The sequence below is a fragment of the Mastacembelus armatus genome, chromosome 16, assembly GCF_900324485.2.
Source record: "Mastacembelus armatus chromosome 16, fMasArm1.2, whole genome shotgun sequence".
NCBI classification, from domain to species: Eukaryota; Metazoa; Chordata; class Actinopteri; order Synbranchiformes; family Mastacembelidae; genus Mastacembelus; species Mastacembelus armatus.
The window spans coordinates 21,253,961-21,272,582 of NC_046648.1; the positions used below are offsets into that span (position 1 = coordinate 21,253,961).

The 18,622-nt window shown below is 41.0% G+C and overlaps 2 protein-coding genes across 6 annotated transcripts; both read right to left on the minus strand.

Moving 5' to 3' along the window:
* Positions 1–1,750: 1,750 nt before the first annotated feature.
* Positions 1,751–7,353, minus strand: rpz4 (rapunzel 4). The gene is made up of 3 exons (XM_026316745.1): positions 7,206–7,353; positions 4,097–4,160; positions 1,751–3,944 (listed from the first exon to the last, which is right to left on the minus strand). The coding sequence occupies exon 3, from the start codon at positions 3,916–3,918 to the stop codon at positions 2,743–2,745; it is 1,176 nt and encodes a 391-aa protein (XP_026172530.1). The 5' UTR covers positions 3,919–3,944; positions 4,097–4,160; positions 7,206–7,353; the 3' UTR covers positions 1,751–2,742.
* A 142-nt stretch (positions 7,354–7,495) lies between these two features.
* Positions 7,496–17,318, minus strand: rpz5 (rapunzel 5). 5 transcript variants are annotated; one of them, XM_026316743.1, is made up of 4 exons: positions 17,083–17,318; positions 13,204–16,871; positions 11,265–11,850; positions 7,496–9,732 (listed from the first exon to the last, which is right to left on the minus strand). In XM_026316743.1, the coding sequence occupies exon 4, from the start codon at positions 9,674–9,676 to the stop codon at positions 8,495–8,497; it is 1,182 nt and encodes a 393-aa protein (XP_026172528.1). In that variant the 5' UTR covers positions 9,677–9,732; positions 11,265–11,850; positions 13,204–16,871; positions 17,083–17,318; the 3' UTR covers positions 7,496–8,494. The 5 variants fall into 5 exon arrangements, with proteins under 5 accessions (XP_026172528.1, XP_026172526.1, XP_026172525.1 ...); XM_026316741.1 differs by having other exon boundaries at positions 13,204–14,117; positions 15,018–17,318; XM_026316740.1 differs by having other exon boundaries at positions 11,265–11,574; positions 11,664–11,850; positions 13,204–17,318.
* Between the last annotated feature and the right edge of the window lie 1,304 nt (positions 17,319–18,622).

Consider the following 18,622-nt stretch of genomic DNA (forward strand, 5'->3'; position numbering starts at 1 on the left):
TGCTCTGTAGGTCAGGTTTGGCAACTGGAGGGTTTTTCCTCACATCAAGATACAGTCTGAGCCCCCTGAATTTACAGGATGACCAAGTTCCTGCTGTTTTTATGCTGGTACTGGCCAACATCCCATCTCTCCTGGCATGTTAGTATTACCTAAATGTAGTTGTCCAGTGCCATTGCACATTTTACATTTTCTGCAGCTACTGCACTTTTTCAGGGAATTTCAGGGTTTCACAGTCTGGGTTTTCATTTCTTTTTCATCTGGTCACATTTTTCTCATGTTGTTCTTCTTTGAGCCTGAGGAATGTCATGGTTGTGACAGAGCTACAACATTTAGAAGCAGCTAAACCTACAGGCAGGACTGTGGCATCAGACCACAGGTTCCCACACTTGTTGGCTCCAAGCAAATCAACTTATAACCAGATGTCAGATTCTGTATTTCTTCTAATTTTTTTCTAGAGACCCAAAACTACTCAGTATACCACTAGGAAATAGCAAAGATGATGTATGACCTATTCTCAAGTCAACAGGCATCGACCATGAAGGCTGTTTCCTTTCTGTCGTAAGAATTTTGTGATGAAACTTTATAAATATCTCTGTTGCTGTATATTATTTTATTAGGCTTTTACTTTCATCCCATTCTATAAGGACAGAGGTCAGGTTTACTGTTTTGGTTTTTAGACAGGATCAAATCTCTGTGCAGGTATGGAGCACTTTTGGTTTGAAATATTTGAAAATATTGAGTTTTTTGAACATGTTTATTTAAAACATTTTGTTTTCACGGTCACATTAAGTTTTTACTGGTTTCTTTCCTCAGTAAAAACACATTTGGACATCAGTGTTTGACCCACTTGTTTTTCGTTGCACTTGTTCATGTCTGTTGGGACACTTGGCCCACCACTGTAATATACTGCAGGGAAATGAGTCTTTATATGCCAAAGATAGAAAAGCCACAACCACATAATTACAGAGCACTATGGGTGTTTCCAAAGTAGCTAACCATAATATCCTTTTTCTCTTTTCTATCTAAACTGTAAAAGTTCTCGACAGAACAGTGTGGTGTTAGGTCATAGCCCAATGCCACCTCACCTGGAATGTGATATAGTATTTATTCCTTCTCTTTCCTTGATATTATCTGGGATCTTTAAACAGACGTTTGACTGCAACAAAATACAGTGACACTGGTCTTACTGGGCTGCAGGGGACTTACCAGGCGAGCAAGCCTCCTACAACCAGAAGACCCAGAATCAAATCTCTGTGACAGCTAGTACTGACTTTTGCTGAAGTGTTTTTAAATCTTTTAAGTTGGTTTAATACAGCTGGCCATTTTGTGAAGAGGGGGAGCTCAGATGTGCATTTTTTCCTTTGAGAGTTGATGAAGAAAAAGCTAATGCAAACATCTTCAGTCCTGTAACCAGAGAGTCAGAGGTCTGTGTCTTATAACAACTACACACACTGCAACTGCAAATCATTCACACAAACAAATGACTTACAACTAAGTTTATTTAAATGATTTATTACATTCATAGATGCACTAACAGAATTTTAAATCTGAGACTATGAGAACCCAAATATGCTGTATGGAAATACAAATAATATAAAACAGCAGTGTAACAGATTCTATTCATTAATTTTACAGTAAATTGTGGGCATGCTTTGGTCAGATAATAAAATGTTCAAATAAACGTATTACACATATATGATAACATCTAAACGAACAGAAACAAAGAAGAAACACACAGACTGCAGTGGTATTAAGAACAAATACAAATATTTAAAACAGGCTAAACAGGTGTACTAGATGTGATGAATAGCATTTCAGCATCTCCATCACATGTTTTGTTCTCACAACATAATGTCAGTGTTATGGTACAGACTTCTTTCCCAAATCCCAAAACCAAAATTGACATTGTCCAAAATCCGATGAAATCCTCAATAAATGTATAAAGTAAATAGAAGTGAAGGTTTTGTTTTGGTCTGTTGCACGACCACATACTGTGATGTGATATAACACAAGAAGAGCTATCTATGCAAGGCATCTGTATGTAAACAAAGTGCTAAGGTCACTACGCCTTGGCATGTTTGTGGCAGGGTAGTACAGCAAATGTTGTTTTAGTCCTTGATTCTTGTGCTTTACTGTGCTTTGTTCATGCTCTACAGCAGCAGTTACAAGCTTTGCAGTTTTGACCAGATGAGAAATCAAAATGGAGGCTTTAAGGTTTCTGTTATGGCCTCTGGAAATGGCTACAGCCATTTACTCTCAAGGCTTGTTATATGTTCGCTCAACAGGGTGAGGTCACAGCTTATCTCTACCAGCAAAGCATAATCTCTGTATGACAGCTGGAGTCTCTCAATCAACAAATTTTCCAGCATGTTCAACAAAACAACCTGAATTTTATATGAACAGTAGAAAATAGCATCATATAGCTTCTGAAGAATTTCCAAATCAACTACTTTCATAACAAAGTAGTTTTAAGAAATAAGCAAAGCACAGCTGCTGGGTTCAGAAAGGTCATTACTGCTTGTTGATGCACCTCATGTTTTCAGAAAACTCAACATTCTTAGAAGAAGAGAATAATTGACTTACAAAAGACAGATCAGAGAGATCTAGATTAAGGCACATAGTGTAATATTTCAGTTTATGCCAAGCAGAGAGGCAGCAGTAGATTCTGTGATTATCTTGCAAAAATGATGTAGCCTGCAAACATAAAATGGGTGACTTTAGAGAGTTTTTTTCTTAGCATCTTCAAGAAGCATGAACACACACGTAGAAGTTTTTGTGCTCTTCCCAGTAGTGGAGATCATCGGTGAAGCTCCAGGCACAGGCCAGATCTTTGCTGGTTTTGACCGTGTGGACCACACAGTTACCAGGCAACTTCTCAAACAGAAGCTCTGCTACACCCACCACTGTGAGCTTCTTCTGACTCTGGATCAGCTGCTGGATGTGATTCTTATCGATGGGCTCAGGTGAGGAGCTGTAGGACACCCAGACATTAAGCTTCTCATCCGATGCAGAGACCTGGAAGCGGTTCTTCCCTGTCGAGCAGTGGTAATCCTTCTTGTTGGTGAAGAAGCCCGTAGGGGACCTGAATACACGCACGGACCAGCCCACCCAGTCATACTTTTTCTTTAGTTTCTCTATGATCGCATCAGCTAATTGCTGGCTGGTTAAATCTGACTGGTCTCTCACCAGTCGGCGGCTATCTAGCTCAGCCTGTTTGGGGAAGCTGACAACGCAGTCTTCAATCACAGTGTTTATTTGATCCTGGACAGTCTTCATCTTTTCGCCCCATTCTTTCAGAAGCATCTCCTCCTCATCATATTCTTTCAGAGCGGCATGGCCCAACAGAGCAATGAGCCCGATGCAGAAGAGCCTCTTCAGCCTGGCGCAGAAGTCTTCGACTGGTCGGCGACTTTTCTCCTCGTAGTTCAAGGTGATCTCGAGCACAGACTCTCCTGAGAAGTTGTTTCCTGTTACAACATTATAGAGGGTGTTAATGTTTTTATCACCACCTGTCTTGGCAAAATGTTCCAGGAAAAGCTTCTTCTTGACCTCCCTGAACTTCGGTTTTGCGCTGAGGATGTCCATGTACTTCCTGAACTGATTAGTGATGTTTTCCTCCACTGAGAAATATGCAATGTCCACTCCGCTTTTCTTGATCTCATCATTGATCTTCTGAAGCTCCTCAGAGACCACCTCCAGACGCTCCCGCACCTTCTGAAACTGCTCCTTCATGAACGTGGCTTCTTTGCTCTCTACATTGTCCAGGGCCAGTTTAACAATCGGTGCAGCGATGGCGAAAACGGGGAAGATGTCACCAGCGATACTGGCCACTACTTCAGCTCCCTGTTCAAACACTTCCATCACAGTCTCCACCATGTCCTTCTTCTCTGCTACAATCTTCTCTAGCTTGTTTGCCATCTTTGCCAGTGTAGCTCAGGCTGATTCTAAAAACAGAAAAATATGGACATAGAGAGAGTCAAAATTGGTCCTGCTGTAATATTCAAGCTAATAAACCTCAATAAAAAATGAGGGAGCAGGATTCAGCCATTTTACTGTAGTGACAGAAACAAACACTGGCCTTTAGATATTTACTTACAGTTCAGTTTCAGTGTTGCTGGACTGTGGCCTGGTGCCTTGCTCTGCTTACAACGCAGCAAAAACTGATAAGGAAAGAGAGAAAGAGCCAAGTGAGTGTGAGCCCTGGCTGCTGGTCACACCCAGTGAGCAATGAATCAACAATGCAAGGAGATTCAGCAGTGACAGAAGACCAGTATGGGCTGAACTGTTTGTATGTTATTTGTATGATATGAACATGACGCTACAGCCAGCAGCCGGTTAGCTTATGTTAGCTTTAAAAAAAGAAGTGAAAAATGTCAAGTGTTTTGTGCCACTTCTTGGCCTGGCAGGGCCTTCACTTTTTGTGCTGATTGATCATCCAAGATAAAAAAAATCAAGCTACAGATTCATGCAGATCAACAAGCTACATATACACTTTGGATCGATTGAACGGTTCAGGAAACACTACAGAGTGGACTTTGAGTTGTTTTGTCACACAGTCTGTTGTTATTCTTTGTGTAAATAACCTGTATTTTCTTTCACTTGCAAGGTAAATCATTGTTTTCAATGGTCCTGAGAGCAATACAAAAGATTAGAAAGCAAATATTCGGTAATGCTAGGTTGTTACTGATATAAAGGAAATTACTCCCATCTGTTTCACCTTAAAAATAAGAAGTCCACTGGATCTGGAAAATCTTAATCTGATACAAATAATTCCTCCCAAAAGCCAGGAAACAGCTGACTGTAAAAGCAGACTGATTTCATGGGCATGTTCAGACATGTCCTTTTGCAAAACTGGAAACTGCAATTTGGGTGGAAATCACATTTTGGCAGAAAATGAAGGCACAGACATTGACAAGCTTCAAAAACTCACTCTCACATTCATTGTCTATGTAGCAGCCCCTTGCTAATGAATTTGTTGTCACTGTTTAAATTCAGATTTCTGTCCTTCGTGTCTAGTTTTGAAACTGCAGCTAAAGGAGAAGCAGCACTGCAGTCTCTGTCAGGCAGCCCAGTCAACATTAGAGCAGCAAGCGTGGGAAGTGATTAAGAAGAAGATGTTAAACTTGCTGGGCAAGGGTGCACTTTCCAGTGAAACTAAGCAAGTTACCACAGCAACCAGACAATGGAAAATAATCAGTCAGCTCAGCTCGTTTGTCTCTTTGCTGAGGTCTTCTCTGTCCTAAGGGCTTTTCTAACTAAACTGTTAAGGCTGCAATTAGAAGATAGCACCCACTTCTCAGTTTAATGCATCACACACCTCACACCACATCTGCAGACATCCACAGAGAAGACTGATGAGTGGTGATTAAATGTCAATGTGCATATACAAATCTGAACTAAGTTGTCTTGTTTTATCTGGTTTGTTTAATCTGCACAAAAGCAATACACTGTACAAACAACATATTGTGGTTTCATGGGAGTTATATGCCAGACTTTCTTGGCTGGGAAGTGACTTCAGAAGTGAGTATCAACACACATCCTCAGCTTGTCATTTTTCTTTTTCAGTTCTGTAGGATTTTTAAAAAGATATAACATGATAATTAGTGAGTTTTTCTTGCTGGTGGGTGGATGTTTATATTTTTGGACAAAGCCAGGCTAACAGTTTCCCCCCGTTTCCAGTCTTTATGCTAAGCTACTAAGCTATGCCAGCCATCTGCTGGGTGTAGGCTCAGTTTCACTGCACAGATGGACTCCTGGCAAAAATTAAAACAGGGTATTTCCCAAAATGTCTGACTTTTCCTTTAAATGAGCATACTCTCAGTGTCAGACAAAAAGCTAAAACTGCAAAAAAGAGAAAATAAATTACAGGAGTTTCCTTCAGGATGTTAGAGCATTTACTGTTACTGTATCTTATTGGATTTGCTACAACTGTGATTCCTGTTTTCCACGGATGTTCTCTCTCTATCTGTCTTTCCCAGGGTCCCATGGGTTGTGTAACTGCACTCTGAGTGCACGTGAAGCACCTTCATGCAGTCAATTCAAACATAAAAGTGTTTAAAGAAATCACGTTTTCAGAGCCAAAAAGCTGCTGTAGCTCACATAATGTGTGAATGTCTGGCTGCAGACAAGCCAGTGGGTCACAATTTCATTTATATTTCCACCGACATTCAGTCATAGACACATATTTTGATGTACTTTCCATTTTATGCCACATTTTTCTTCTACTTCACCACATTTTTATAATAGACTACATTTACTGGATAAGCATAGTTAGTAATGACAATTCAGATCTCAGTCTTATAATAGACAGTCCACTGTTAAAGGTGAAAATGATCCTCGGCCGTGCATTAGACCACACAGAGTCACATAGAAGAGATTGCTGCAGGAAACTTTACATTCATTGTGCTAATAAGACTTTTAAAATGCTGAATCATGACTTTACTTGGCAGGAGAAAATGATCTGAACACTTCTCTCACCACTGGTAATACACCCGTTCATCAAATGCACTTGACATTTAAGGCAATATCATTTACCAACATTTGTGGTTACCTCAAAACAAAACGAAGAGGTAAGACACCACTGAAAGGCTTTAAAAGAGTTGATCATGTTGTTTTTTCATCGATGTTCGTGTCTCACCTCCTCTGAACAGAAAGACAACAGCTGACCACTCAGGCTGGCCACTGAGAGAACAACTAAACGCTCCGTTAATGCGCCCTCTTAATGGAAAAGGTATTGATCAGTGCGTGTACAAGGGCCCTAATTGTATCATTTTACAGCCTTAGACCAGAGAGCCAAACAAACATCGCAGTTTAACACGTCAGATTAGTTTGTTACAGCGCAACACAAGCGGATTACGCCTTTAAAAAGTTTGACACTTCCTGGAAAAAGTGTAGCAGGGGCACCAGATCTGGCAACCAACGCCCTAAACAACAGAAGGTTACGTTTTAACTACATGAAATTCCGCAGATTCATATAATCAGCCCCTTCACTTTATAAAATAAAGCCGCGTTCACAGAACATTAAAGTGGACTTAAGATTTTAACAGCGTCAGAGAGGAAACAGGCTCGATTATATAACCAGAATTTGGGATGAAGTCGATGAAGTTTAATCTCTTATTTCCAATGAAAGTGTCTTATCACTATCACATAGTTAAAGTGACTGTGTCCAAACGCTACTGAACCGTTTAGATGAGAAATGGACTCACCTTAAAGAGTTTGCTGAATAAAAACACCAACTTCTACGCTGTTTTCTTCCTATTCGTCATGTGGCTCTCATGTTACAGAGAAAAGACCCACCCAGTCACAGATGGAAAAAAAACCAGTTGAGTATAATAGGTTGTTGCAGAGGCATTATTATTATTATAGACTAACCTCCTCCCATTTGATAAACAGTGTCATGTTATTACAGCATTGTGCCGGATTATAGTAGAACATTATGCTTTTCAACAATTGTACAAATCTAATAAAAGTAATGATGACCAGAGATGAAAGAATATTCATACTTTGTTTGTTTATTATAAATGAAAGTAAAATATACATTTGTATCACGGTGAAGATACTGGACTAAAGATTATAGATGTTTTCCCACAGCACCAGATTGCACCAAAAGCAGCATGAATATTAGATTTGATTTTTCTTCATACCTATTTATACCTCGGGGTGGGCGACATGATAAAATACTCCCGAGAACAGGTTGAATATTTCAGAGGAAATTAACTGACAAAAGTTGACATGACAATGTCAGCTGACTTATTCTAAAGCTTTTGACCAGGTCATACTGTCTTCATCCTCCTTGTTTACAGCTAGATGAGAAGATGATTCTTCTCTTGTGTGTTGGTTAAATACTAGACTACAGCAGACAGTTAGCTTAGCTTAGCTTAGTATGGACATTAGCTTAACCTACCACCACTATTAAAACTCAGAAATTAACATGTTTTAGGTTGTTTCGGCTGGTTGTTCATATTTACTGTGCAGTGGCACAAACTGACTTTCTTAAACTGCTGAACTATTCCCTTCATGCTGAGCCAAATGGTTGAGTTTTGACTTTGGAAAGAAAAATAATATTTTTCAGTTACTTGCTTTTCTAAAGTTTTTCTTAATCCCAAATCTTATATGAATGCTATATTACATAAAAATCTAATAGTTAGATACTAATGGAATTAAGGAGGAAGAGTATTTTGTTATGAACATGTATATTCATGTCGCCCACCCCTGGTAATGTCCAGTGGGTGCAGAATTATTATGGATCCTAGCAGTAAATCGAAGCTGACATGGAGACATATGGCTCTGAACTTTCAACTTGAAGCTGCTGTTAACAGTGGAAAGATATACTGTGTATATATATATGCGTCAATACATTTCACAAACACAATTAGTTTTCTATAGGTTTCTGTATATGTGGAGACTTCTCTAGGTATCTGGATAAAACATTCATGAATTTATTTGTAGCTCGATTCTTCCTGTATGAAGCTATGGGTCATGTTTCTCTGTGAGCCTACTCAGAGTGGATACACAGATAGGCGCCTTTGTGTTTCCCAAAGTAGTAACATTCCTCACGGAAGTTGTTGATCTCTGCCACGTCCTTGTAATGGCTGACAGCATGCACCAGGCAGTTGGGGAAGGTCTTGTTCAAATTCAGAGCCACTACCATCATGTTCCCCTTCAGCTTCTGCCCCTCGATCTGCTCCTGGATCTGGCTCTTAGAAATGGGCTTGGGGTTGACACAGAAAGAGAACACTACTTTGATCTTGTTCTTGGTCAAAATGTCAAACCAGTTGGCTCCTCCACTTCCATGGTACTTCTTTCCAGCCAGCCAGTTGAAAAAGAAAATGCGCTCCCTGTCATTGAAGGCCCTGATGGACCAGTACACCCAGTCGTACTTCTTAACAAGGGAATCCAGAAGTGATTTGGTGAATTCGTGATTGGCAGGGCCGGATTTCTCCTGAAGCAGGTGCTCCATGTCCAGCTTGGCTTGTTCTGCAAAGTTCTCTGTACAGTCATCCACAGCTGCTTTCATTTGTTTCTCCACAACTTCCATCCGTCCTTGCCACTTCTTCACCATTTCCTCACCAACTGCTCCTTCCTTCAGGGCAGCATGGCCCATGACAGCAATAATGCCCACCACAAAAAGCTTTTTCAGGCGGGCACAGAAATCCTCAACTGCCCGTCTGCTTCTCTGCTCTGTGCTGACTACAGTTTCCAGCAGAGGATCTCCTGACATGTTCTCTCCAGTGACAGCATTGTAGAGAGCATCCAAATTCATGTCGCTATCTGTGTTTTCATAGTGACTGATGAATTTCTCCATCTTCTTCTCTTTGAACTTTGGCTTAGCGTTGACAAAGTCCTGGAACTTTTCATACTGGCTGAGCATCTGTGCCTCTCGATCAAAATTCTGCTTGTTCATTGACGTCTTCTGCAGCTCCAGGGCAAGTTTATCAATTTCATCTTGGATTCCCTCAAGTTTCTGGTTGACCAGTTCAAATTGTTGAGTCAGGTAGCGAGCCTCTTTGCTCTCTGGGTTATTGAGTAGCTCGGCAGAAGCCTTAAACACAGCCTCCAGCACAGGGTGAAGATGGCCCACGGTGGAAGCAAGCACCTCGGATGCTTGCCCCATGATCTCCACACCTTTTTCAATCTTGTCCCTGTTCTGCACAAGCCAATCCGCCACACTGTTCATCTTTGTATTATGTATTCCTCACTAGCTAATAAAATTTGTTGAGACTTTGCTGGTGCCTGAAAGAAGAAGAAACATGAAACTCTTGTAAAGTTCAATTATTTGACCAAGAAATCTAATCAGCTAACAGGAAGTTTTTTATGGGGCATTTTCCTGATAAATTAAACTTTACAATTAAGCAAATAACAGGTCATGTCAGCACATGTAGGCATCCAGTTTCATGCCGCACCCTCAGAGCCTCAGTTAATAACAGGAACTTTCTAATCGCTGGTGACACTGACACAATTCAGAAAGCTCATGAAAGTACACAAACAAGGCAATGCAGAACAAATATCAAACATGGTATGTGTGCTCATGAATTATGACGTGAAGTATTGTGCAACGTTGCAGCGCTGGCCCTTTGGGATGTAGTTTTTTACTGCTCTAACAATAGCCAAGACCCAAAGCAAACACAGATGTTCACAACATGGGAAAATGGGGATTTACTTTGGTAGTGACAGTATAGTTTTCGTTGTAAAATACAGAGGAAAGAGATGACCTAACTCTTTGCTTGCTCCCTGGAGCCCATATCCAGTTCAGAAAAAGGCACACCCAGGTCTGAGTGAAAGAACTCCCCACCACTCCACTTGTTCAGTAATACAATCATAATTCCCTCCTCATCACAGCCTCAATTAACCATAGAAATATCAGCTTTGATGAGGATTTGGAATGAGACACAAATGCAGGTTTATGTGTTTAACCATAAAATATAGGTTCACCAATAATTGCTGCAGTGATGAGATCACTGGTGTCATTTTACAGCCTTTCCTCCTTTTGCACTAATTAGATTTACTTTCTTTAGTATTCAGTCACATGCCACCAGAGATTTTACATTTCCACATTTCTATGTAAACCAGTTGATGAAAAAATACCAGAAAGTGCACCATTCAAAATTTCAGTTTGGAATTACATAACGGACTTCCATTGTAATGAAGGAAGAAAACAGTAAAATAATGTTCTTACTGAGTGGTTATCTTGATTTGATTTCTTATTAGAAATATCTTCCTTTGTATAACCAAAACAAAAATAGTTCGTCTTCTTTTAACACCAAAAAGTGAGATATATTTCTGTGAAGGGAAAAAAGGCGAGTCCTACTCAGCACTTGATCAAACACTGGCCTCCTCTTTCAGTACAATTTGCTACAGAGCTACAGAGCTTTAATAGAGACCATGTATGTACATCTTTAACAAGACCACAGCCCCCAAAGGACTCATCTCTACCTTTGGCATGTCACATGTGAATTTAGGTTTTTCAGAAGAACAAACGAGAAAGAGAAAAAAAAAAGTTCAACCTTTAAGGACAGAGAGGAAAATTTTTTCCTCAATCAAGGTCAGCTTCAAGAATGATAACAAAAGCCAGAGACGAAATAAAAATGTAGTTTTCTTTCTTTCTTTTTCTTTCCTTCTTTCTTTTTTCTTTCTTTCTTTCTTTTTTATGTATTTTTATAGACAATTAAAAACTAAAAACAGTTGTAGAGTGGTCAAGTAGAGGATGAAGAGATGCAAAATTAAAAATTAGAGCAAAAAAATAGGAAAAAAAAGGAAGAACTCACCTTTCTAACTAAATATCCAATGGGCTAGAGTCCAGTTATCCAGTAGTCCAGCTGTGCCTGTGAGCACCAGCCTCTTTGGGATGTATATATAGGCTGCCCCCCCCCCTTCTCTCTCTCTCTCACACACACTCTCTCTCTCACTCTCTCCCAGGATCTGTCTGTGTCTCACTCTTGTCACTCCCCCTTTGGAACTCCTCCATCCTGTTCCAGCATTCCTCAGAAACCCACTCAGAGGGATGAGGGGCCGGCGCTGACACAGATAACATCCTGTAAACACTCTCCGTGCAGGGACACCATGCCCCCTGGGAAACTAAAATACAGAAAAAAACACTGTTATGTGTGTGTTTATCTGCGACAGTCAGACAATGAGAGTGATAACAAAGAAGAAAAAAAAGAGACCCGTCACAGTTGGACTCAGCGAAGTGGCACATCAGGACAAAACCCCTCTTGTTGTGGCTTGAACAGGGTTGCCTTGGCAACTGCACTGGTTCCTCAAACTTCTGTGAGACCGTGCATGTTTGAAATCTGAATTTAGCTGCCTGTGTTTTGTGTTTGCAGCAAGTTGGGAGTCACATCAAGTTAGTACCTTAAATAAGAAAATAAAAGATGATTTCATCATGCAGAACTGGGCATGCTAGATTTCTGAAAAATACTTTCTGATATAATTTCATAAATGTTGACCTACTTCACTCTGAAATTGACTTTTAGTGGGCACTGGGTTCAAGCACTGCAAAACAGGGTGATATTTGCCCTGCAGGGGCAGCACTTTCAAAATCAGTCTGTCACAGTTCTGAACAGTGAAAGACAGTCTGTGTTTCCAAGTGCACACCGTGACAGTCTGAGCTCACTCATGACCTTTGTACGTTATAAAGAAGACCATGACACACACAGCCCCATGTCAACTATGCTTTTTAAAGAGGCAGGAAGGGAATGCTGACTGCAGACAGCTGACGTAGATCAGCTGGGCAGAGGAGTGCGAGGTGAGCATGTCCATGTACCATCTTGTTTCTGTGTTGTCCCACTGTCAGATCTCACACTTCACTCACGTGTTGCCATCAGACAGCAGAGACTCAACAGTATGTGGCATGATGGGAACAGGCTGATAAACACACACTTTAGAGGCTGGACCTCGACCCCACTCAGCTAAAATGCCTCACTTGCCCCCTGTGGCTGTTGTGCTGTGTGTTTGTTTCCCAGACAGATCTGTCTAAAGAGCTGCATGTGTTTTATGTGGCCAAAAGACAGATGCAAACACACACACAGCTTGTAACTGAACAAACACTGGACTATAAAAGAAGTTCTGGCTGCAGCATCAGTGGAAAGTGTTGGATTTAGAGGAAAGTCTTGCCTTTGTAGTTTTGCGGTTTCAGACTCACCAGGTGGAAACATGGGTGAACTATTTGTGATAATGATAGTCAGCTGAGGGAAGAGGGGCAGAAAGCTATTGTTGTTTTGCTTGGCTTCAATCAACATGTTAGACAATATAACCAAAATGAATCTCTTTGAATGATTTTGTGTCATGAGTCTCGGTTTGATGTTTTGTTTTATAAGTGTAGAGCCAACACTAACATTATCAGGAGCTTTGATTCTGACAATATCCCCAAAAGTCTAAACACATGCACATGCTGTACATATAATAAGATCTTCTGTATCTAAAGTGCAGCTTTAATTCATTGCTTCTGAACAGGAAATTTAAAAAATCACTAGGTTAATTTGCCTGTAGCTGTGTATTAAATCTATATCTATATTCTATTAATTACAAATGATAAGAGGGTTTTTAAATGACCTGTTTCATACAGTTTTTTGATACTATGTAAACTTCAGGACTGTTTTGTCTAATGACAATATAGTTTATAATACAATCCCATCACTGAGGTTGTTGTTTTTTGTATGGAAGCTGGAATGATAAATGACTTTGTTGTCTGAGGAAGCTACTGACCATTTTATCTCTCTGACCTTGACCAGTGGCTAGTGATTCCTCCTCACCACAAGATGTCTCTTCAGTTCACCGGAAAAGCTCCCAGTGGCTCATCCCATAGCAGAATATACACAGCAGTTTCTGGAAAGGGTTGGCATTTGAGAACGTCAATAGCACTATCTATGATAAAAGAAAAAGCTCTTATACATAGCAGAAGATTTACATAATGAGCTCACACACACAAATAAATATAGTTCTATATATATATATTTGTATAGAGGGAGAGAGAGAGAGAGAGAGAGAGAGAGTGACATGAAGGCACATGATCGTAATATACAAGTTGACAGAGAAACATGAAGACGTTCAGCCTGAAATACAAGACTTAATTTTGGCAGATCATTAAACAAAGCCAAAAATGTTGATGGCCTGCTTAGACCAGGACACGGTGCCAGTTTATTGTACTTTGAACAAACTGCACAACCTAATTGGTCTTGTGGCTTTGCCAACCACTTTGCTTGTAAACACCCTATTACCAAACAGTCAATGACCAACGTGCTGCAGTCACAAAAAAGACAAAGGTGAAATGTTAAATAGTACAGTGCATGGTAGGCAACTCCTCTTCTTTCATGTTCCATACATCCACACCACAGTGTTACATCAGTGAGTCAAAGGATTTCCTCATAAATAGAAAGTTGTTAGTGGGATAGATAGGGTTTAGTACTCGTCATGCTGGATCTGGATTATTCCCATGGGAAAATAAATTTGGGCAGGACTGACAGGTCCTATGAATACAACTGAGCTGTAAAAATGAAAACAAGCTTTCTGGTGTAAGGCATATTTGAATGTGGGATATTGCCACAGGCCCCAAACAGCAGAAACTGAAAGTTGGTCCATATCCAGATTACCACCCTTTGATAGTTCCCTTGAAACTGCATCTGCATGAAAGACAGGAAAGAACAAATTTACCAGTGCTTGGTGCAGTTAAGCTGGAATATCCTGATGAAGAAATGCTGAGGTGTAAGAATAGTTTTGTAAACATCAGTTAGTGTGCAATTTAAATCTGATAGTTGGCTTGCTGGAAAAATAACCACACTTTCAAAATGTGCACATAAATATGCGTCTTTGGAGATTAAGACTGTGGCCTCCACCTACTTTTGAAATTGTGAATATTTCATGACAAAATTTCTGGTCTTGTTGCCACAGCATGAAACTTACAAAGCTGAACCCTGCGGCCATGTTAGATGCTCACACCATAGCATGATTTTTGATACAATATCATATACTTGATACTATAACACAAAACAAAAAGCAGTTATGTCATAAGAATAATGAAATGTGCTATGTTCCAATTAGTCTAAGAATTAAATGTGGTCTGAGTCTGGACATTACTGTTATCTGAAAACAGAAACACACAGATTAATGCCAAGATGGTGTTAATTTGTTTGGTGTAATTTTTGGGTAATTTCTGCTTGTGCAATGTTGAACATAGCTGTGCCAGGCTACAATTTAAAACTGCTTAATCCAACGTCTGTATTGGTACAGCACAACTGGGAGTAGTCTCAGTTTATGTCAATACTAAGGATTTATCATGTTGATTCCTGGGTGGGGCCTACACATCTCCAGGATATAAATCAGTTAAGATCTACCACACTTTCAGAGTGCATCTTAACTTACAGGCAATTGGGATTATCCCTTCAGTTGGTTGGTGTTACCCTGTTACCCTTCTTCAATGCACTCCTCTGGGACAACTCTTCCTTTTGGTGAGTTCCCCCAACCTCCTTCCCCAGCTATTACTACCCTACGTGCTTGGACGTATTGGTCGACTTCAGCATTACCTTGCCAGTGCTCTCCTTGTGTCGTGTGTGCTCTCTGATGCACCACTTCGAGATCCATGCTCATTCTCAACTCAGCAATCTTTTTCCACAGGTCACTATGGGCCACAGCCTTTCCCATAGCACCTTCAAATCCATTTTCCAGCCAGATGCTTAGGCTAATTATGAATAATTCTTCTCAGCCTTTCTTCACCTTGTGGTGACAAAGTCGCTTTCCCGTATTCTCTGTTCCCATACTGTTGGCACATCAACTTCTTTGAACCACTGTAATTTACTGTACGCCGGCGAATGTAATTCCTCCTTGGTGGAGCTCTTCTCTCTACAGTCTCTGGGCGCTGTTCAGCTAATGGTGGCTGAGGTCACTGAGGGTTTTCTTTCCTTGGTGCATGGCTTTTGTCAGAATTCTGGCTCTCTTTGACTCTTTTCTGCTTCAACTCCTTGTTGAAACAGTCTAAGGCCACCACTTTTTTTCTTACATCATGATCCGTGTGTGTGCTATAATGCAGACGGGCCCTTAGTCTTTGAGCTTTAGCATCTTCATCATCTCCTTCTCCCATCGTCACTATTTCGTAAAACTTGTCAGCAGTTTTGTCTTCAGGGACCTGGATCTGCATCACTTTTCCTACTCAGAGTTTTTTAGTGTCTTCTGAGGGACCTTGGCTGTTCACCATCCTCCATGTGTCACAAAGGTAACTTTTGGCAGCTGGATTTTTTTGGCCTGATGGTCAACATCAACCCCTCCAATTTCTTATAGACCCTGGTATGGTGGCCCCGGTCTTCCTCACCACTTGATGGTGAGTTAGACCTAACCTGACTTCCTTGTCTGCTGTAAGAGGATCTGGAGGCGTCTGGTTGTGGCTGTCTGGTGTTTCCATCTCTATGATCCATTGCATAACTCTGATCCAAAGGGATTCTCCCTGTTTTGCGTGTCAGTGCTGAGACATAATCATAATCACTGGACTCCAGCTCTGCTTGAGCTGCATCTCTGACCTGCTTGTCTGAACCCATCAGTCAGACTACCAGCCTGGGCTAGCTTTGCATAGGGAGGCATATTAGCTATGTTGCAGTAGTCACCATATGTATATATCCTGTTTCCATCCACTGGGTCTTCCATCTGTGCACGCCAACTCGTTGGTGTCTCTAGCTCTGCCTGGCCTTTTGCAAGCATGTACACAGCTCTTCCATCCATTGCCTTCAGAGGGCCCCAGGTGAGGTCTTGAGCCAGTCTTTCATAGGCATACAGGGTTGTGGTATTTTGGTTTCCACTTCCCTACTGTATGTGCCAGTTCTCAGTGGATTTGCCAGAGTCTCTTCCCAGACTTAGCTGTCATCCTCCTCCAGTTCATCTGGGGCTGACCCCTCTCCTTCTGGCCCCCGACTCTGGACCATATTCCTGACCTGAAACCTCCCAGGTAGTTTGTGCCTCAACACTTCGTTGCCGGTACGTGGTCAGTGGAGGACCAGGAGTTGGCTGGCGTTCCGCTGAAGGCTTCCCCCCAGACATCCTGGTGCTGGGGCCTGGTCTAGGAGAATTCAACATCTACCCCGTAGGCAAAGTTGGCAACAAGCCCCTTGGCCCACTCTGTGACTGAGGACCTCTCGGCCCGTTTCACTATGCACTCCCTCTCGTGATCGGTTCAACCTCAACCCTGTCTAGGGACCTGGGATAAAGAGTTCCAGGTCTCGGTGCTGGCGAATAGCCCTCTTCCTCATGTTCTTCATTTCGCTCATTTAAGGGCTGAAACTGCATAGGTAACACCACTTCTTCTCTTCCTTGGTCTGCATCATCTGGGCCCCCTCTACACATCTGCAGGTGTACAGTATGACCACTCTCTTCAGCCTTGTCTTGTCTGGACACTTTAAAGAAACCTTTATAAAATTACAATTAAAGCAAGGAAGCTTTTACTTTAACAGCAGATGTTGTACTTTATTTAGCAGATGCAAAAACTAACAGCAATCAATAAATGCATTTAAATCAGCAAATGTATTAAAAATCTATCAAAATCAACAATACAGTAATAAATCAATAATCTCTAATTTTCCACTATCTTTCTGTCATTCTACTCACAACCTCCTTGATCTTTGCAGAATCAGGCTGGTTGATGAATATAAAAATCTCTGGATTAAAGCTTGATTCCATCAGCTTCTCTTCTCTTCTGTGTTGGAGGCCTTCCTCCAGACCTTGTGGTGAGATCTCACCCATTTGCAAGGATGCTGTACGTCTTCTGCTGGATTCTATGCACTTCTGATAGTGGCAACGATCTTGATTCAGACTGAGTTTCCTCCACCAACTGAAAAGTCGGTCTCTACTAGCAAAATTCTACGGTTTATGTACCGTTCTCCTGCATTAGGTAATGCTTACTTTACAATTTTAATTAACCAATCCTGTTGGACAGTTACCAAGCAGACTTTGTGATGTCAAATGGCATGATCAGTGTATGGCCTGCAGCTTAAGGCCAACATTACTGCTTAGGTCCCTTTGGCCTGGCCATAACTTTAATTTCTCAATTCTTATTCTATTTTGATTCAGGTACTTCCCTTTCTCTCCCAGCCATCTGTTCACTCAGTCTTCCTGGTACTTTCCAACAACTTTTCACTTCCCTAAATTTTACTAAATGTCAAGCCTGATGAAGACTATATGGCAGGTCAGAGTTAGGATTCATGGAGAACATAACTTTGTCTAAACATTTCATGCCCAAACATGTAATAATTGTTAAGATATTTTCTGTCTGTAGCGCTGATTTTCTTGTGTTTCAAATACATGGGCCAGACGTGGCCATCAAACAGGCCGGGGGGGGGGGGTCTGGTACCGTGTAGTTCTTAGAGCACCTCCTCTTTTTGCATTCTTAAAGCCTTGCAGCTAAAACACACAAATGGCACAGAGACATACAGTATCCCTCATACCGTGACTGTAATTTCAGCAATTTGTAATTCTTTGTGTCTACAATTGGCCTTCGGGGATTTTTGCTGATGAAGTAACACAACCCAGAATACACTGTATTTTCACAGGAATGCCTCTCAATTTAGTTTAAAGGTGATGTGTTCATTTTGAGTAACAGTGGCTTTCCCCTCTCATCTCTCCAGATGTTTCCAGGTCACAGAGAACAGGGTGTTTGGTGACAGACTAAAGCATCCTTTGGCCTAGGGAAGGCAACCGAGAGAAGGGACTGAGGGAAAGTCCTTCCTTAGTTCATATCAAGGCCAGTTTCATGAAAAATAGAAGCGACAGAACTGCTATCAGGTCCATTTTGCTGATTGTTCACTGTTTATCTTGTGCTGTAATTTGGGACATAGGTCTAAAGTTCTTCTTTGAATGACATGTTTTTTTTTCGTTTTTTTTTGAGGATGTGAAAGGGTTTTTACTTGACTTGGTTATGATTAAGGCTTTTCAAGACACAATAATTTAATATTGCAAGTACAAATAACTTGGTTACTTGTCCTTTCCTGTACCTCTCATTGATGAAGCTGCTGTGTACAGTTTTCTTATGATCCATAACACCAATGATCTGTATGCACAACAGTAAATGGCTGACAGTCTGCCTCCATACAAACTCATCTGTCACTCACGTGGATCAATGCAAACTCAGGTTAGATCTGAGGAAACAGAT

Excerpts from the sequence above, each read along its gene's own strand:
- rpz4 (XM_026316745.1), bottom strand. The coding sequence starts at position 3,918 with ATGGCAAACAAGCTAGAGAAGATTGTAGCAGAGAAGAAGGACATGGTG.
- rpz5 (XM_026316743.1), bottom strand. The coding sequence starts at position 9,676 with ATGAACAGTGTGGCGGATTGGCTTGTGCAGAACAGGGACAAGATTGAA.